This window comes from Thamnophis sirtalis, unplaced genomic scaffold (genome assembly GCF_051295495.1).
Source record: "Thamnophis sirtalis isolate CommonGarterSnake01/CBP01778 unplaced genomic scaffold, rThaSir2_p1.2 scaffold_4, whole genome shotgun sequence".
Classification (NCBI taxonomy): domain Eukaryota; kingdom Metazoa; phylum Chordata; class Lepidosauria; order Squamata; family Natricidae; genus Thamnophis; species Thamnophis sirtalis.
In genome coordinates this window covers 96,449,325-96,470,810 of record NW_028261384.1, presented here as the reverse complement: position 1 = coordinate 96,470,810, position 21,486 = coordinate 96,449,325, and the positions used below count along the sequence as shown (strand labels likewise).

General features: G+C 39.4%; 1 protein-coding gene across 1 annotated transcript; it reads left to right on the top strand.

Moving 5' to 3' along the window:
• The first annotated feature begins 2,114 nt into the window (after positions 1–2,114).
• LOC148045993 (keratin, type I cytoskeletal 19-like) lies at positions 2,115–9,931 on the top strand. Its single transcript, XM_087713508.1, has 8 exons — positions 2,115–2,753; positions 4,070–4,152; positions 4,564–4,720; positions 5,636–5,800; positions 6,489–6,614; positions 6,766–6,989; positions 7,752–8,035; positions 9,646–9,931. Exons 1-8 carry the CDS (start codon positions 2,154–2,156, stop codon positions 9,669–9,671), a joined length of 1,665 nt encoding a protein of 554 aa, XP_087569634.1. The 5' UTR covers positions 2,115–2,153; the 3' UTR covers positions 9,672–9,931.
• The last annotated feature ends 11,555 nt before the right edge of the window (positions 9,932–21,486 follow it).

The following is a 21,486-nucleotide window of genomic DNA, read 5'->3' as shown; positions in this document are numbered from 1 at the left end:
ATAATTACAGCAAGCTGCATCTTACCAAAAATTCTAATTGCAACATTTCAAGAATTGGGGGGGGGGGAATTTCTGACATTGTCCGTTAGAGTTTAGGGCAGGGGTGTCAAACTCAAGGCCCACGGGCCAGATTTGGCCTGCAGGGTGCTTAGAGCTGGTCTGCAGGGCTACCCTGGAAACATCAAAGGACTGGTCCGTAGTGCCTCTGCCAGCGAAAATAGATATCGGGTGGCCCTCCTGAATTCCATTTTTGCTGGCAAAGAGTGGCAGGAAACCGTCGCAGTCTAAAACGGAGCTCGTGAGCCTGTTTTCACTGGCAAAGAGGATCTACTCATTGCTCGTTCACCATCAAAGTCTTTAAATCATAGCACATTCAAATGCACTTTTTGAAATTATGTACAAACATTCAGATATATACAATAGCTTCCAATTATGCTAGTTTATTGGAGTACAATGTAATTGCTTTGTACACTATTGTATACTAAGCACACCAAAGGAAGATCTGAAAAAAGTACCAGGCGGTCTATTTCTAGTAGTCATCCAGATTTTTGCAGCCTAAATGTGTTATTATGGTAATATGTGTGCTGACTTGGACAACCTTCTGCAGAATGGAGAGATGAACAATGAAAAAGATCTTGTTCTGAACTGGTACATCATAATGAAAGATTGAATAGAACAGAAGCATCTGCTGCACTTGTTGATTTGGATATCAATATTATCTGCATGAAAACAACACTAATGTGAAAAAGTGAAATATAATAAGCTATCAAAAGATGGTCAGTGAATTAAAGATGGTAAACACTGGTGCAACTCAGACTTCCTACCCCGTTCCCCACCTCTATATACATCACCAGTCAGCAGGTTATGAAAATGGTTTAGCAATACCAGGTAAATATTTTAAAAAACTGAGCTAAATACCAATTTCTTGAATGATACAAGAACATTGAGAGTGAAAATTTAGAAAACTGCCAGTAGTGCACAGGCTCCTAATGAGGGTTCCATGTCATGCTAAGTGGAAAAGAACCATCCAAAGGAACCATGAAAATAAAAAATAAAAGCAGACTAAAAATCTTTTTTTATAACATTAGCATACTATTGCTCCTCCCATATGGTAATTTGGCCATTCATTCAAATTTTAAAAATAATTCTCTTTAGTGATCAAAAATTACTCTCTCTTATACTCTATTATGAAAATAATCTATGCAATTTATTTAATTTTATGTATTTTAACTACCACCAAAACAAAACATGTAAACCACAAAGCCATTTATATTAATTAAAAATGTATTAAAGTGCTAAGATCATCCTTCCCAGAATCTTGTCTGTATTAATTTACAATGTCCAACAACTGTGGTTGCTAAGAGTCAACGTGGCAATTAAGAGTTGACATCAACTTCTCTCTTGAGCCTTCTCTTTCTGATGATTAATTTCCATTTTCAGTGATAGATTATGAAATTATAATAATCTTGCTGGATACTTAAATGTTAAAAGGAACATTTTTTATATTTGTTTTGTAAGTTTGGTTGTAAAAGAATTCTGCCAAAGGAAATATTAAGAATATCTGTTCCATAAAACTACAATGATGATACTGAGTAATATTAACAAACTACATTTGTTTTTTATTGGTATATACTAGAATGTAAAATAAAGAACAAAATTAGTTACACAAACTTGCCCCATTGATTTCAATGGATCATCATTAAGCATAACTAATCTGTTCAAGGATAACCAGTAGAAATTCACCCTTTTACTTTAATGTAAAGACTTATGAAGGCCTTTTCCTTCACTGCCAAAGATGATGATGTGCTGGCAAACAAAAATTGAAACATACAGGAGAAATTAGCAAAATATAAGGCTGAATATGCAGCTATATCTTTATCATCACTTAAAATTTCTGTGGGAGTGACAAAGCCAGCTACGTATCAGATTGCCTTTGATAACTTTAAAAAAAACCCTCCCATTGGGAGATAAATCTTGGCATAAACAAAGGGATTGGCAAATACCATGGGAGGGACCAGGAACAGCCTTTGTGGCAACTCCCTCCACTGGGGATATAAATAAGGGCAAATGGGATGAAGGATTACAGTTGGAATTCCAGTACCAGGCTGTGCAGTGGGCCTTTTCTAATATTTGGATTCCAAATCTAAACCACTATGAGTTTCAGCACTAAGGGTGGTGGAAGCAGTGTTGGTGGTGGCAGGATCTGTGGTGGAAGCAGCATCAAGATTACATCCTCAGGGTCCTCAAGGGGACTTTCTGGAAAAAGTTATGGAGGATCCCGGAGTGGCTATGGAGGAGGTGGTTTCAGCAGTGGTAGCTGTGGGAGAATTAGTAGAGGGAGAATAAGTTATGGAGGTAGCTGCTATGGTGGTGGCAGCTATGGTGGTGGCAGCTATGGTGGTGGAAGTTATGGTGGCCATGGGGGAAGTGGATATGGTGGTGTTTGCTATGGTGGTGGCAGCTATGGTGGTGGCAGTTATGGCGGTGGCAGCTATGGTGGTGGTTCTGGCTACCCATTCAGCAGTGGTAGTTTTAGTGGTGGTGATGGAGGCCTCCTCTCCAGCAATGAAAAGGCAACCATGCAGAATCTTAATGATCGCCTGGCTAATTATCTGGACCAGGTGAAAAGACTGGAAGATGAAAATTGTCAGCTTGAGATCTGGATCAAAGAATGGTATCAGAAGCATGGTGATATTGGACCAGACAAGGACTATAGTCACTATTACCAAGAAATTGACCAACTCTACAATGAGGTATGTATACAATCTGTGATCATACGGTAGATTACTGCTTTAATGCCATCTATATAAAAGATGAAGTGGGAAGGCCCCTAGAAATGAAAGAGAATTTGGAAGGAGAAATGGAAGGAAGAGAAAAGAGATCAATAGATCAAGGACATGAGATGAGATAGAAATAATCATTTTCTAAATAAGCATAGAGTTTAATCCTACATTAATTGTTCCTTTCACACTAATGCTAATTTAATTCTTCATAATCTACAGCTTCTCTAAATTAATGAAAATGAAAACCAATCATATTCCTGCCCCCTTCTCACATTACTACACAGAAAAAAGCTAATGAGAAAAAAAGACAACATCAGTATAAGAATTAGTTCTTTTGTGGCAGTGGCAGCAGCCTTTTAAATTATTTATTAGGACTGTGCAGATATTCACTGAAGTTTGAAATATGAGTTGACAACACCTAAGACCAAACTTGGCTTTTTCCAAGATTGTGCTGCAAATGAGAAAGGTTGCCATAGCAGCCTTGGAAGGAGATATTCTTATGAGAGGTGACATGCATATTTCAAATTACATTTGCCCTTAGAATCTGGATTATGGCTCCTATGCTTCATTCTTGTTAGATTGTGATTAATACTGATATGATAACTTAAAGATTAGTTACTAATTTAACAAGTTATTAACTGAAAATATTCTTAATTCTCTAAATGCATCATTTGACCATTCAGTCTGTATTTAATACAGATCAACCATATAATGTAAACAAAAAAATAACAGGTTGATGTCAGCAGGGTTTCCAAGAGATATATTTTAGCAGAGATATTATTTTCTTCAAATAGATTTACTGAGAACATCATATATAACAAGACTGAATTATTTAGAAATATTTGTTTAGAGATTAAACAAAAAAGAAGAAATATATTAAAGAGAGGTATTAGGCAAAAATGGAACCCCTGGGAGACAAGAAATCCTGTAATGATAATTAGCTATGAAGTACACATATTTTATGTACTTTAAAATGGGAAATGTTACTTTTACTTTCACTCTCTGTGTTTTAGGATTTCTTGGTATCTTTTCTAGCAAGGTATAAAAAAGAACCCAGTCTAGAATATTGATAGACATCAGTTTGGGAAGTAGATTCAAATCCTTATTTGCCATAATGAAAGGGGGCAGGAAGCACAGATGATTCCATGTCTACTGCACAGAACTCTCTATCTAGGCATTGATTCAAGTATGTGTGTTCACTAGTTAATACTTGGAACACCAGATGACAATAGATGGTTTACTTATTGCTGTGTCATAAACAACTCTATTATTTATTTATTTTTCAGCTGATTGCTGAAACAGATGATTATAACAAAATTCTGCTGAATATAGATAACACCAGGATGACTGCTGAAGATTTTAAGTTGAAGTGAGTATGATTCACTTCACTTGCTTCCTTCTAATCTTGCTGCACTCAGTTATTTTGCTTGAGAAAGGGATTCACCACTTTCTTGATTACAAACTCCAAGTAGCTAGTAATAGTACAATTCAAAGATGGGAGGTTTCACACAATCACATTGTGTGAAATGTCCCTTTTCAGAATTTCTCCAGCTTAAAGTGCTTTTTTGGGGGGAGACACTCCATTTCATCCCCTTTTCTCCCCTGTTTTTCCATGTGTTCTTCTCCTTAAATAAACATTCATCCTTCAATAATCTCTGAGCATCTTCACTCTTCACTGTACTTTGGGGGATTGTTGACCTTTTTCCACTAGGATTTGTTTTTTGGTGCACTTTGTGCAAATGTGTTAATCATGAAACCTGTAAACTCTCCTGTGGAATAGATATAACACTGAAGCTGGTCTCCGTCAGAATGTGGAGGCTGACATCAATGGATTACGCCCACTCTTGGATCAACTCACTCTTGCCAAGTCAGAACTGGAAATGCAATTTGAATCCCTCAAAGAAGAGCTGATATGTCTGAAGAAGAATCATGAGGAGGTAAGAGCAGCAGTGAACAGAAGTCTAACATCCAGAGCTTCTGACCCTTACTTTTCAGGTAATAGGCTATCCACCACCCACTTTGTTTGGGAGCAAAATTCAAAGAATGAATTGAATGACACCCAAAAATATTTCACTGCTGTTCCTTGATATAGCTTGGGCCAGGCAACACTTCTGTAGTAAAGAGTCGGTGACACACAATTCAAAACAAAACAGCATCCAGGAAACAAATGTCTTTGAAGTGGCACCTTGCCCTTCATTTTGTGAAGATGCAGTAATCTACTTTCTCACCAAATCTCACATTTCCACATTTTATAGGCCTACTTCTTCTTTTATTTTTTTCCATAGGGAAAGATGGATAAATTTAATAAAGATGGGATATAAATAAATATTATGCACAGATGCACACACAAACTGGTTCAGTAGGCAAATTCAGAATTTGGAGAGCAGATTGTGGTTTGAACATTCACAAAATTGTTGCCACAGTGAGTCTGAGCAACTCAAAGGGCCTATACATGAGGGGTGGGGGAGGCTACTGCTACCCATGATTATATTTACTGGGAATAATCATCCAGTAATTTGTTTTTAAAGAATATTTTTGCATAGTGAGCAAATGTTGAGTCCTTTTGCATTTCATGTCAGAACCCTAACCTCAGAGAGAAGGAAGGGAGACTGAAGAAATCATGGAACTATAAGAAGTTATATTGTCCATAGATAGACCTGGATTACAAAACAAATGTATGCCAGGCATTGACCTGTCATAAAAACATTTTCTTTCATGAGAAGGAAATGTAAAACATCTTTCTACTTTATTTTGGGGTTTTTTTTAACATTACAAATTGAGTTATTCTCCTTTTAAAATGTTTTTTTAGTGTCAATTTCTTATGATTCATTTCTTCATCCCCATTACTACAGACACTGAGAGGACTCCGAGGCCAGAGAGGCCATGGTGATGTCAGTGTTGAAGTGAATGCTGCGCCTGGACAAGACTTGAAACAACGTTTAGATCAGCTCCGGTGTGAATATGAAAACATCATTGAACAAAACCGAAAAGAGGTTGAAGCCTGGTATGAAAGCAAGGCAAGTGAAATATATTTAAACAGTCTGTTCATCTTCCAGTGATTAGAAAATATAAATGCTTTTCATCACCCACAACATATAGAAATATTTTGTGGGCTTTGATGACAAGAGCCAAAAGAAGCCCAAGTTGTAGGTTGCAAGAAATAGCTAAATATCTATTTGTATATCCCCAAGACATTCTAGAAGCAATCTGAATAAGGTTGGAGAAATTGGAGATGAAAAGCAGGAGATATGGGAGTCCCACAAAAAATGTCTGAAATTGCAGGTGGTGAGAAAAAAATGATTAGCATAATTCTTAACATAAAACAGCTTGTAAGTATCAGATCAACAGTTCATTGACAGTAATAGGTCAATTCATGGAAACCCACAAATAAGAAGAAACAACAGCAATAATCCCTTTCCCATCCCTTCCCCCAAGAAAAACAGGCAATCAGTCCCATTGTGCCCCTTTGAAGGGTTGTGCAGTTGGAGCAATGCAATGGAATAGCGCCTATAAAAGAGCGGCTGTGGAAGGAGAGGGGCTTTGGAGAAAGAAAGAAATGGACTAGCATGTTAGGATGAATCAGATATTTTCAAAAGAAGACATCTTAACATGGTCTAACTCCACTGCCAATTCTACTCCAAATTTTCCCATGCCCCCAAATTACCTTCTTCTTTTTTCTTATTTTTATTCCTTTGATTCTTTCAGATGGAAGAGGTTCGCCAAGAAGTGACTTCAAGTGATCAGGAAATAAGTTCAAGCAACCATCAACTTTCAGAACTGAGACGCGAGTACCAAACCCTTGAGATTGAGCTCCAGTCCCAAATAAGCCTGGTAAGTGACAGCATGTGGAAACGATTAAGTCAGCATGTTATACAAATGATTGTCTAGTAACTAAATATTTCTATTCTCCCTTCCCTTCTGCTAAAAGAACCTCAGCATTTTCTTGAAGATCAGGTCCTATGTATTGCCTTTCTATTTTCAGATTCAATCTATGCAAACCAATCTGGAGGATACAGAACGTCGGTACAACATGCAGCTACAACAGATTCAGAATATGATTGAACCAGTAGAAGGAGAATTGGCTAGCATCCGGTGTGAGATTGAAAGTCAGAATCAAGAATATCAGCTTCTCCTTGGCATCAAAACTCGTCTGGAACAGGAAATCTGCCAATACCGCCGATTGCTTGAGGAAGGGCAGCAAGAAATGTATGTTGACTACGAAATTTGAATTGATTGCTTTCCAGGCAGAAGTAAGGCTCTGTGCTCTTGAACAAAACTTGCTGATAATCATTTATCATTAAATCATAAGCTTCTCCTGGAAGGTTCTAGCCCCTTTAGGGTGTCGTATTATACTTAATTTGTGAGCATTCCGCACAACCTTAACACCCTGACATTGCTTCAGTGACTTTTTTTATCAGAAGTTACCACTGCCTCTAGAGTAAAAGTAATACTGCAGAATTTCAGTTCATATGGAAGCCAAGGAGGGTAGAGTTGAGCTGTACTCAAACTCCAGTTTTGTTGGTTTCCCTGTGAACTGAAATTTGGCAATATTAACTGTCACTGGAAAAAACATGACTAGAAACAGGTTATGCCACTTACTTAGAAGAGGGGAAGTTTACATGTATAATGCCTAAAGAAGGTCTGTGAATTAAGAAGGAAAGAGATAATGAATAACTATAGTGAACAAAGTTACCACATTGCCTTGAATTGACTTAGACCACTAGTTCATACAGACAAATACTGACGCAACCAGTTAGGAGATGATCTACTAGAATTAATGTAGAACTTTTCCCCACATTAAATCATAATTATGTTATTGAGCTTGATGCTAACATCATAATAGTTATTTTATTTGAGGGGGGCGGCGATTCTTTCCCTGGGTAAGAATTTCTATTATTGGTTGATGGATGGATGGATTACACTTATATCAGAAATATATTATAAGAGGTTATATTTCTCTTCTTCCAGTGGCTCAGGAGGATATGGAGGAGGACATGGAGGTGGAAGAAGAGGTGGAGGAGGCATCAGCGGAGGAGGTGTTTGTGTAGGAGGAGGTGTCAGTGGAGGAAGCCTCGGTGGAGGAGGTGTTTGTGTAGGCGGAGGTGTCAGTGGAGGAAGCATCAGCGGAGGAAGCCATAGTGGAGGAGGTGTCTGTATAGGAGGAGGCATTGGTGGAGGACACATTGGAGGAGGAATTTCTTCACGTCCTCAGTGCTATCCGACATCTTCACATTCTCAGGGAGGCAAAACAGGTGAGAATTACCGTGACCATCATTTTTTTTCTTTTTTTCTTTGCTTGCAGGAAAGAATAATATTAATCAGTAAAGGTGACTTTAAATGTAGCTTATTTCTTTTTATAACAATGGAAAACTCTTTAATGGAAAAGTACATAAAGTCTGGTTAACTATGGAAAATCAGAAATAGGAATGCTGGAAAATTACCATGCTGTATCTGACCATTATCTATGCAGCTGTTTGGCACACTAAGGAATTATGTATCATTTGGTTTGCCAATACTATCCTAAAGAGAGAGTTCAGTGCCATCCATTTCTTCAACTAAGGTTGCCCATAAAGTTTGGAATTAGTGGCTGAGGCTATATTTTGCAGAGTTCAGAGTTCCTCAGATTAGTAGTAGGAACCAGAACTAAATTTGAGGCTGGAATATATAACAGGCAGAGAACATCACTTTGTTGGCTTGGCAGAAGAGCAAAAGATGGGCAATGCAATAATTGTACAAATGGCAACCAAACTGGAGGCTTCATATAGATTTCTGTTTGGTGGAGGGGGGCAAGAGTTGAGGCAGAGTTTAGCATACCTTTAATCCTTCAATGATTTTTGGCTTAAACCTTAGATTCTCAGGACCCTATGTAAGAAATTCTTCCATTTTCTTTGTCTCATCTGAACTGGGTTATTTAAATGGGGCTTAGCAATTTAAACAGCTACATAACAGCTACATGTTACCATCCCAGTCTTCTCCTGTAACTTTTGAAATATTGTGAGGTACTTTATTTCATCTGCAAACAGAGTTATCAAGTTTTTTCAACATTTGCTCTTAAAGTTTTTTTAAAAACACTTTCCTCCCAATACACATTTTTGGGTGCCTAAACAAGGGGTGGAGCTTTGATCAAATGAGTCATAATTGTCATCTTCTCAGGTGCAAAAGACCAGGTCCACATGTGAAGGTCCAATTAAACTTTTTTATTGCTAAACAGCCCATGCACAGGAATTTTCTCAACTAATGCTTAATACCTGCTTGGAATTAGATAGGGTCAATGGAATTCAAGGGAGGTTAAATTTGGTCCACTTGTGGCTACATAGAGATTCTAGGCTGATCCCTCTTCTAACTCCATCCCAGATTCTGTCATTCCTTCTCCTGCACATCTTCATTTTCTGTCACCCTTGGAAATGCCCCTGCCATCAGTCTGGACAAGGATAGATTACCTTTGAGATGAAACAAAGAAAATGGAAGGAGATCATCTGAAAGATGCTGATAAATTGAAAAAAATAGTTTTGTTTTGTTCATTTAGATTAGTTCTAAAAAAAATTCAGAACACCCTAAGACAGCTTTAATTTAAATGAATTTATAACATTTGCTGCTGTTCAGTATCTGAAATGCTTTTCTTTTTCAGTAGTTTTTAAAAATATTTAAAGTAATATAAAACCCATCATTTCAAAGGGTTTGTTGGTTGTTTATTTCATTCTGTCAGGATAAAGAGAGTCTCTGCAGGGAACAGACTTTCTCCTAGTCTTTAGAAAATATATTTGACCACCAAAAATCCATGAGTTTTGCTTCTCAGTTCTTGTTGTTTGTATTTGTAAGTTTCCCCATAGATGCATTTTTCTCTCTTTCTCTTTTTCGACAGGACATGGAAGAAAATCTTGTGACTGATACTTCCAAATTCCTCCAAGAATTTCTATGATCAAAAAAGATCTGCTCAAATTCTCTGCATAAATCCTCATAGTAGATAGGTCTCTGCTCTTCCATTTCTATGTCAATGACCATCACAAAAGATTTCTCTGTTTCATCCACTCTTTAAAGCATTTTCTTGGAGGATATGCTTTCTCTTTCTTCAGTTCATTTGTGACTGTCCTTGGGCTTTTGATACTAATGAAAATTGTCTAATAAAGCTCTGTTGCTGCTTGTTGCAATCAAAAAAAAATCTGTCTCTCTTGTTATTTTTGCCATGCAAGCATTTAATTAGTGTAAGTAGTCTATAGATGTGGTTCAGACTTTGCAAATGGCTTTGCAAATCTCCACTCACAGAGGGAATTAATGCCCTTTTTAAAACAATCCAACATACCTTTCAACTGACAATGTGAAACTCTGCTAGAGGTAGTTTTTGAATTAAAGCAACCATTACAAAATGTAAGCTTATATTTGAAATGATACATTGGCAAGACGTCCATCAACAAAGTATGTGTGATTGGATGCTAAGTAACTGTTTATGTGTAATTAAGGATTGCATTTTTTATAATACTAATTTCTATCTGAAGAAACAGAATTGTATTTTTATTTTATTAAGCTCATTTACTACTCATTATCAAGCAACTCTGGGCTTTTATTATTTTTTACAGAGAAAAATATGGCTGATTTTCTACCAACAGTAAAAGTTACTTTACAAACATCTGAAATTGTGCCTCCATTTAGGGACAAGATAATTCTCAATAAATATATACTTTGGCAGCATAAAATGGACCATAAGTCTTGTCCACTGTGATCCTAAGTGTTGAAGTCTAAGTAGCATCCACATTGCTTACCTCAGTCTCTGTCCCTTCTGCATTGATTTCTTTGAGAAGAAAGATCAAGTCTTACAATCTCATTTCTTGGTTGTTGTTGTGGATAGTTTGATTGGTGGTACATTATGTGGAGAGGGTAACAACACAACAGGGATAGTATGATTGTACTTAATAGTAATTAAAATAACCTAAAAGGTAGAGAGAAGATCCAGACACTATTAATATGTTAAAATGTGCAGTCCTTTAGCAATAGCAATAGCAGTAACACTTAGACTTATATACCACTTTACAGTGCTTTACAGCCCTCTCTAAGCAGTTTACAGAATTAGCATATTGCCTCAAACAATTTGGGTCCTCATTTTACCCACCTTGGAAGGATGGAAAGCTGAGTCAACCTTGAGTCGGTGAGATTTGAACTGCCAAATTGCAGGCAGTCAGCAGAAGTAGCCTGCAGTACTGCACTCTAACCACTGCGCCACCAGGGTTCTTTAACATTATTAAATCCAGTCACACAGAATCATATTTTCCCTTCCTGTTTTTAAAATACAAAATGCTTCAAAAATAGATAAAGCTTCATTTTTGAGAACTTCATGGATAGGCATGTAAGATTTTTTGGCAACTATTTATTGATGCTTTCTTCTGGGATGCTATTTGACACCGGTCTTAGATTTCCTGGACATTTCCTCCCATCCAAATGCTCATCAGACTTGATCCCACTTAGCCTCGTTTGAGTACATGACATGGCATAACTTGTGTGTGGGGAAGAGAAACAGAACAAAATGTAATTGTTGTTGTTCTTGATGATTATGACGATGTAGACATTGGCATCATTTTAGGCCTTTCATTTCATTCATGTTTTGAGCTACTACTGTAGCCTTTCAGCAACGTGGCAAACTTCCAGAACTATAAAAGTCCATTGCTAAGAGCTCTGGGTATTTATATACAAGTCACTTAGAGACTGTTCAGAGTTACGACCAATTCTAAACCCATGCCTATCATGAAGTTGTGTAATGGCATACACATGTCAGCTTCTTCTGACAGGCACTTTGCAAAATAGCTTACCCATACTAATAAACGTTGCACCATTCATTTCTTGTCAAAACTATTACCATGTGCCATAGCGAATAAGCTGTTATGAAGCAATCTATTAATAAAAAAGTGTTAATCTGTTTCATAAGTAAATATAATTGATGTTAGAAAGACAGTTCTGTCAACAGAATTAAGTTAATCCCTACATCAGGGAGGGGAAGCCACTGCGTTTGTCTTACTTTTGAAAGGCTTTTACACTAATTGGTTCAAACCCTTAACAGACTGATTGGGAAGAATCAGGAGGAGAGGAGGGGAAGATAGGGGAAGAAGGAAGGAAGGAAGGAAGGAAGGAAGGAAGGAAGGAAGGAAGGAAAGTTCCCTCTCTCTCTCTCTATAACTATGTACAGTAGTTGTTCTTTCACATCTGATGAATAACATCCACATCCATCCTTAACCAGATTTATAATATTCCATAGCAGCCTAATCCTTGTAATTGAATCACTGTTTTAATAATTTAGTTAATCTGTGTGATAAATCAAGGGGTGCTTTTTATGTGAATAGGGCAGAAGTAAAACCAAGTAAAACTTCATCAATGTAAATGCTAGTTATTTATCGCACTCATCAGCCTATTTTGAAATCCAATGTTACAAAAATATTTTGATATTTTTTTTCCTGGGCATATTTGTAGCGTGAAGAAATGGCTTGAAAATCTATATGGCTTATCATGTTTCTGTCTTTCTAAATTTCCTCTTTTGTGGTAATAAAAAATCTCCTCCCCTGCCACATTTGGGAATCCAAATTTGCCAGGATCAGTTATAGTGTAATACCAATGGCTGCCTGATTTTATCTACTCTTGGATACCATGAAAAACTACATGCTGTTTTCGAGGAAAGGCAAAATGTAACCTATCTTAAATGAGCATCCAATTTGAAAGCATAGAGCAGGGTCATCTACAGGAGTAAAAAATAATCAAGTTAGTACTTATGATCCTATGAGCAAAGTCTTCCCCTGCATAACACAACACACTTTCAAAAGATTTTTGGTTTTGATCACATGGCTATAACTCCCCTCTTGCCTGAAAATTCCAGCATCTACTGACCATGACAGGTCCTAATAGTAGGTCGTTTTTGTTTGATAAATATCAAATATTCAAAACAACAACAACCAACCAACCAATATTCAAATATGTTGAGCAAAGATGCATATTTTTTTCTGTCTGAGAGATGCATTGGATATTTGATTAGTGAGCTGGAAACCAAAACTAAGTTTTACTTGATTTCATTGAGATTTAACTTTAATATAAATTCATTTCTCATGATTATTTCTATGTATTGAATAACTGCTCTGTTTCATCCCATTAAGTTATAAATCAGTAGTATCTTTTAAGCAATGCTGTGAATTATGCACAAGCTTTCGGTAGTGCAATCCATAGCATAAGCATCCATGGTGCACAGAATATTTTGGCATTAACATTCAAAGGGAGGGATTTCTTTAATCTGTCTATTTAATTAAGCCAAAGCTTTCTTTTCAGTTTTCCCACTTTCTTTTCTGAGCATCATGTTTTATAACAACAACACTTTCCAGTAAGTGTGAGGAAATTCCAGATAATAAAAGCTATGATCATGAAATGGGGGCTAACATGTTCTTTCATTGTAACCACTTTCAAATGAAAAAGTAAGTTATGAACTTTAGATATCTCATGAAGTAAAAATGTAAATGAGTCCCTGCGGATTTTACTCTGCTAGTCATTGCCGAGTATATAGGGGCAATGCTCATCTCCGTTTCAAGGTCATTGAGCCAGTGCTGTCTGAAAATATGCCCAGGGTCATGTAGCCAGCATGACATCATGGAGCAATGTTATCTTCCCACCAAAGTCATACCTTATTTATCTATTCACATCTGCATGCTTTCAAACTGCTAGGTTGGCAGGAGCTAGGGCAAGGATGGGAACTCAACCCATTGAATAGCACACGGATCTCAAACTGAGCTGCTGGCTTTCCAGGCAACAAGCACAGCATCTTAACTACGGAGCCACTGCATTGTCCCTATCTCACAAAGTAGCAGTACATAATCCTAAATCAGCTTTATATGTGATAGCAAGTAGACCATTTGTGTATAACACACCATATCTAATTTTCTGTTGGACAATTGGCAAATATTTATATTGGATATTACACTTTGGACTTAATTATACAATGATGAGAAACTCTTTCATGTTGATAAGGTGCATTGTATCAGTGTTACCGTTACAAGATAGACCAGACTAAGAAACCAATGCCATGGTCATGAACTATTTTTATTGTAACAGTAGTAATAAGAGAATATTGAATTCAGAATGTGTTTTCCGGATCTTCATGAGAACTAACGGGAAAACTATACATTATCTCAAGTTATTTTCTTGGGCTCAAGCCTCACTCATCTAACCATTCCCTTACTAGCGCTTCTTTCTCTTGTCCTTTAAGGCCATTCCTAGGCCTTCTACGTAATTACTTCAAGAAATTAACCAGCCCCAAATATCTGGGACCCTGCATGAAGTTTCAGAACACATACCAAAAAATAAGGAGTAAGTATTTAATCTTGCTCTTTTAAGATAAATTAAAATCTAGAGAAACACAGACGTTTCCATTCTACCATGGTTGAATGGTTGCAGAAGTTGAGGGAGCTGGCTGAAATGGCAAAACTGACCACTTAGATTAAAGAAAAGAACATATGTGGAACCATATTGGTTTCCACATGGAGACCACTTCTGAACTTCGTGCTTGATGTGGAAAAGAACGAAACTCTGACTTTGGTTTTATAAAGACTAGTAATTGATCTTTATAGAAATGGCTTGCTTATATTATTATGAAAAATCAAAAACCTGTGATTTGATGTTAATGCCTTATTTATGTAACAGAGAGTGTCAGAATGCTTTTTTCTCCCCCTATCTTTCCTCACTTCTCTTCCCCCTTTCTCCTCCCCCCCTGCTCTTTTACATTTGTATTTTGCATTTTATAATACTTTATAACTCAGTAAAAATGCTTGAAAAAATATCTAGAGAGATTAAATTTTAGAGAGGTAATTCCTCCCCCTAGCGCAGGTCTGTCCTGGGAACCCACTACCATTACTCATCCTTTTCAGTCAGCTTAATAACTTCAGGCACAGTCTCTTCTTTGAGCATCATGATAACCCCACCTGGGTGGAGATTTGCCAAGCCTTCACCAGTCATAGTTTTGTGTAGGCATCCTCTTAGGCAAGAATGCCTTCCAACTGAGATTCAGAACTCTGTTCCTGCTACACCCATAGTCACCTATATCATCATCATCACAAACAAATCAAGATAGCAAGTGAAGCATTGTTTTTCCATACAGTTTGAAAAAATTATTTGTGATTATAAAAATTACCCCGGATAAACAACTATGACCTGACAATACAAAAGCACAACGACCCATAGCAATCAATTGGCAGTTGAAAAAAAACAAAGCAGAGCAACAACCAGCATACATAAATGACAACATCTGTTAACCCCAATTGCTTCTGGAAGTCAATGTGACTTTGAAAGGTTAGAAAATGGGGTCAAAGAAGTCATCTGTGTTAAAACTGAACAGCCTTCCCTCAACAGAGAGGGAGGGATAAGACACCACATATCTTCTGTCTACAACACAGTCCTTTCAGCAGTTCCAAGAAGCTTCCACACTCACTTGCACCCTGATTCAGGTGAACGTAGGGGCACAGATAAAGTGGTCTCAATGGCTCTCATAAAGAGTGCTAACAACCAGATGACTGTGAAGAGATATGATCCTTCCATTCCCCCCATCCTGTCAGAACTACACCTTCTACCCCAGACCCCACTATCCAATCAAAACTGATGAAGTTTCTTGGGTGAGAAGTGAAAAGTCTTCTTCAAGAAAAAAAAACATAGAGCAGCTGCTTTTTTTTGGGGGGGGGAGAAAACATTTGACAACCATGACTTGGATGACTGAGAATCTCCATAGACATTTAACTTTGGGAAGGCTATTCCAGCAAAGATTGATCAGATCAATCTTTGTCAGATCCCTCTAGATTTACACAGGAGTCAGGAGGGTCATGGATGAAGACCAATGATGGCAGGAAACCTACAACATTGTTCTAAATTGTGCTTAAACTTCTTCTGGATAAATGATTTTTTTGGTTATACTATACTTCCATGTTAGAAGGTTTAAAGTACTTCCGTGGTGAAAGGATCAGCCAGTGACATCACTGTTGTCTGGGGGATGCTCAGATGGGGCTCCTTTCATATGCCTGTTAATGAGCCCATTAAAGTGGCACCTATTTATCTACTTGCATTTTCACGTGTCCTCAGACTGTTAGGTGGGCAGGAGTGGGATGAATGATGGCAGCTCATTCCGACACACAGCAGCACTTGGGCTTCAAACACAGACTTGCAAATTGTCAACCTGGTATCTTAACAAAGTGAGTAACGCATTCCAGCTTTTTGGTTGAAAAGCACCTTTGAGATACTGAATGCCCTGGACCTATGAAACAAATGGCTACCATGGGACAAAGTTCACTGCCCTTAAAATGAGTGTAGGGTAGGATATAAAGGATTCATTTATCAAGTGTCTTATGAAATTGATCATCATCGTCTCTTCCATCATCAAGGACGTTTCTTATTTTAGCCTCCCTGCATCCTGGGGCAGGTTGAAATATTACAAATAAAATACTGGGCTAGCTACCATTTTTAAATGTTCTAACAACAAGGCCAAATTTTGGCTAGAGATGCAACATATTAATTTCCTTAAAAAAAGTAAAATAATAAAATCAGGTGGAGATGGAAGTGAAGAAGATACCTAGTTGCAAATTTCCAATCTCCTTTCCATATAGCAAGTTCTTGCTTATATACCAGTTATACAGAATCACTGAATACAGATGAATTATAAAGGTTCTGTTGTGAGTTCTGAATGAACAAATGAAGGTAGGGACAAATGAAAGTAGGGATAAGTAATTCAACAATGCCACCCCCTTTTCCATAAATCTTTCACGTATACATGAGAACAAATCTGCTTTGAACTTGGCATCTTTTCCATTAAGATTATCCTTTCATCCCTGATAATGTAAGTTATCTTTCCTTTGCCTATTATCTTTCCTTTGCCTATTGTGGATCCATTTCCCAAAGCCTCATTTCCTAATACCTACATTGAGACATTCATAGAAATCATGCTTATAAGTGGAGCAATAAATGGGTGGATGAGTTATGCATATGGAGGGGGGGAGATAAAATAAATGTTATTGTTAGAAGGAAATGACTCTTGTTTTCTTTTCATGCTCTATTAAATTAATGCACTTGAAATAAAATAGCTCTAAAGAGATTTACACTTCTAATCTGAGCTTTTGTAGTACTGGATAAATACTTTAACTACATATTTTCCATATCTGAATTTATTAAATTTCAAATTCTACCATTCACCCCCCCCCTAAAAAAATGTGGGCTTCAAAATTTTTAGCAAGGGGTTCTCTGCCCAGTTGCTGGATGGGCGTGGCCAAGGTGAGGGTGGTCTAGTTGGCCTCCTGCACCACTGTGGGGGGGGCATCATTTTTGCCCTCTCCGGGTTCCGGAGGCTTTCCTCGAACCTCTGGGAGGGTGAAAATGGCCTACCCAGGCTCTGGAGCCCCTCTTCGCAACCTTCAGGTAGTCCCTTTTTTCACCCTCCCTGAGCCTCTGTGTGCACCCTGCACTGGTGACTCTGGGGCAGGATGGCCATGGTCAACCAGGAATGGGATTTGGGAGTTTTCCAAACTGCATAGAATCTTAGCTAGAGATTCTCCTGAATCTCTGCGAACCCCCAGCAGCCCACCCCTGGATGTTTGTCTGTGGAAGTTACCGAGGTACAATTTGACTGTTCTAAGGTATTTCCCAGACCAAGTTTTAATTTCTCAGCAAACAGGCAGGAGATCAGATTCAGCTGCCTATTATGGAAATTCCAACATCCATTATGATCTGAGATTACTAGTCCCATGTTTGCATTGTTTAAAATGAGCATCAAATGTTATAATTCCTCAAATTTTGTCAGATACTTCCATTTCTTTTCTGGAGAGCTCACTAATGCACAAGCTGGAACAATATTTCTGGAGTGCCCTCTGGGAAACAAAAAGCTTACTAGGTTAGGAGATACCACAATTCATAAGAATTATGTAGTACTCCTTATTCATAGTACAAGTACCAGCCATGAAAATAATCCAGATTTTATTATCTAAATCCAAAGTGATTAGGGATGATTTAAGTATTTTTAATATTGTTTCAGGGTAGTACTTACTCAGAAAGTACAGAACAGTAAGTTCAGAATTACCAAAACATAATTATAAAAGACAGACTAGAAATAAAAATTAAAATAAGAAAATGGTAGGAGAACATCTGTCTGACCTTGATGAATATAAATCACTGGGACCTGATGGATTACAACCCAGACTTCTGAAGGAGCTGGCAGATGTTACCTCACAACCATTGTATCACATCTTTAAAAAAATCCTGATTGCACCTAGCTGATAATACATACTCAATTCTTAATGGTACTGTGTTTACATGGAGGGAAGTAAGCAGTGGGGTACTACAAGGGTCTGTCTTAGGGCCGGTACTCTTCAATATCTTCATAAATGACTTAGATGAGGGAACAGAAGGGGAACTCATCAAATTTTCAAATGACACTAAGCTGGCAGGAATAGCCAACACCCCAGAAGACAAGCTCAGGATCCAGAGAGATCTTGACAGACTTGAACAATGGGTCCTATCTAGCAACATGAAATTTAAAGTGGAGAAAAGCAAGGTTATATACCTGGGCAGGAAAAACCAGAGTAGGCAAAACGTGGCTCAAAAAAGTAACTGTGAGAGGTATATTGGAGGGCTAGTGGATGATCATTTAAACATAAGCCAGGAGTGAACAGCTGCATCTCAAAAAGCTAATACAATCCTTGATTGTATAAATAGAGGCATAGAATCAAAAGTATTAGTATCGCTCTATAAACTCTTAGTCAGGCCACATCTAGAAGACTGCATCCAGTTTTGTCACCACATTACAAAAAAGTTGTTGAGACTTTGGAAAAAGTGCAAAGAAGAGCAACTAAGACAATTAAAGACCTACAGATAAAAACATATGAAGAACGGTTGCAGAAATTGGATATGGACAGTCCAGAGGTAAGAACAACTAGGGATGACACAATAGTAGTATTCTGGTATTTGAGAGGGTGTCATATAGAAGGGAGGGTCAACTTATTTTCCAAAGCACCAGAAGGCAAGACAAAAAAACAATGGATGGAAACTAATCAAGGAGAGAAGCAACCAGGAATTAAGGAGAAACTTCCTGACAGTGAAGATAATTAACCAGTGCAACAGTTTGCCTTCAGATGTTGTAGGGGCTTCATAGCTGGAGGTTTATGAAAGGACTGGACAACCACCATTCTGAAATCATATAGGGTCTCATGTTTGAGCAGGGGGTGTTGGACTAGAAGACCTCCAAGGTCCCTTCCAGCTCTTTTCAGATTGATATAGTTTCCTAGAAATATCTGAAATCACAACTGTTTTGGATATAGAAAATAAGAAAAAAAATAACAAGAAGCATTGTGCTGATATTAATTTCTCAGGTCTCTTTGATATGTATTTCAGCATGTATTACAAGTTCTACAGTCTTACAAGAACCACACCGTAAGGGAAATTCAGAGTATTAGATTGTGATGAATTATCTTACATGGACTAACTTGATTTCATATTTTGCACTGATATGTAAATGTGTAAATATAAACATGTAAATGAGTTTTTGCATATTCCAATGCAATCCATATTTTAAAAAAAACCGCACAGGAATGCATTTGAAGCATTTTGAGGTGTTTGTGTAGGGGAACCTTTAGAAATACAAATTTTGAGAAAAATGCATTTTAAAAAGAAAAAGGTAACTCCATATTCAAGTGCAAATTTTCACGTGGGCTTTAAAATCACTCCCCCTGATTTATGGACAAAAAGTTGGAATGGGTGTATTAATGGTTACTGACAATGAACAGGATTGGTTTAGAGAGTTGGGTTTAAAAAGTAACTGTTAGATCGGTGGTAGAAATTACGAGGAGGCGTCTGAGGTAACCTTGAACCGTTTATTCAAACAAGAACGAATAGAACATCAACTGTGAGTAGACCGGCGTCTCTCTTTCGTCTGACAGCCTTTTATACTCGGCTGTCAAGTAGTTCAACCAATAGCCTCGCGTATGACAGCCCGGCAACCGGCAGGCGCGTCTGATTGGCTAAGACGCGCCTGGCTGCTGCCGAGCTGTCATTCGTAAGTCCGAGGACTTACGAGGCTACAACACTCCTTCCCCCCCAGTGATGCGCATGCATCTGAAACGGCGCAGGCGTAGTCGCTTAAGTAAGCAGGGGAGCGGCGGACACGCCCTGACCACCGCAGTTGGACTGCAGGCGGAGATGGAAGAAGATGTCCCTGTAAGAGCTCCTCCCTTCGGGGAGTGTAGCTCCAGGTGACGTCAGAAGAACATCCCGGGTGTGCTGGATGACTGGACTGAGAAGGTAGGCTGGGCAAAGGCGGCGCGGCCGAGGATGGCGGTGGATTTTGAATAGGCCGGTAGGCGGCCTGGGATTGGGGAGGGCCAGGCCCAAAGAGGCCTACTAACTAGGGCTGGATGTTTGCGGGCTCGGCTTGAGATGGGATGGATCTGCCAGCAAAGGGTGGAGACCCGGAGGCTGGAGTAGGCTGGCCTGCATACGGAAAGGCTGGAATGTGTTGCAATGGCGAGCTTGGTTGCGGAACCGGGGCTGGCTGTGAGGCGTCGGCGGCTGGCCCCTGCGGGACAGATTGAGTTGGCTTCTCGTTGTTGTGGCAGCTCCTCTATTGATCCAGGTGCCGCCGCCAAATGGTGCCATCTGGAAGTCTGGCCCTGTAGGAGACGGGTCCCGTTACCTCGATGATGGTGGCAGGCACCCATCAAGGATCACCGGAGTAATTTCGAGCCCACACCACGTCCCCAGGAAGGAAAGAGCGGGAGGGAGACCCCAGGTTGCCAGCTGAATCCCTGAATAGAGGGGGTGCAGTCTATCCAGGGTGGTCTGCAGGCGCCTGCCCATCAGCAGCTCTGCGGGGCTTTTCTGAGTTAGGGGACAAGGAGTGGAGTGCTGTGCCATTAAGTACACATCCACCCTTGCCTGCCAGTCGCCTCGGTTCATACGGCCCAAAGCCTCCTTGGCCGAACGAACTGCCCTTTCTGCCCGGCCATTGCTGGCCGGATGGTAAGGGGCAAGCGGCGCATGGCGAACCCCTTGGGTGGCCAGGCATGATTGGAAGACTGTAGAAGAGAATTGTGGACCATTGTCGGACACCACTGTGTCCGGCAACCCATGTGTTGCGAACAATCGTCGCAAGGCCCGCACAGTGCTCTCGGCTGTGGTGGAGTGCATAAGAACCAGCTCCACCCAGCGAGAGTACGCATCTACAGCGACCAAGAATACCTGGCCGTGGAAGGGGCCTGCAAAGTCTATGTGAATACGGGACCAGGGCCCGCGGGGCATCTCCCACTCCCAGGAGGGAGAGGAGGGGGGAGATGGCCGGGACTGCTGGCAGGTTACGTATTGGGCAACCCAGGCCTTGATTTCCAAATCTAAGCCTGGCCACCAAACATAACTTTGGGCGAGCGCCTTCATGCGTGCGACCCCTGGGTGATCTGCATGAAGCCACTGTAATACTTGGTGGCGAAGGACCGATGGGATGACCACACGGTCGCCCCAGAGAAGGCAGCCTGAGTGGAGGGATAGTTCCAGCTGACGGGACTTGAAGGCCCTGCAATCTGGCGGTGTGGTAGCTGTAGGCCAACCTCTCAGGACCCATGTCATTACGTGAGACAGGACAGGGTCAGCTTGAGAGTGGGAGGCCACATCCATGGATGTTAGGGGCAAGTCCAGCTCGGCAATGGAGAGGACAGAAAGGCAAGGA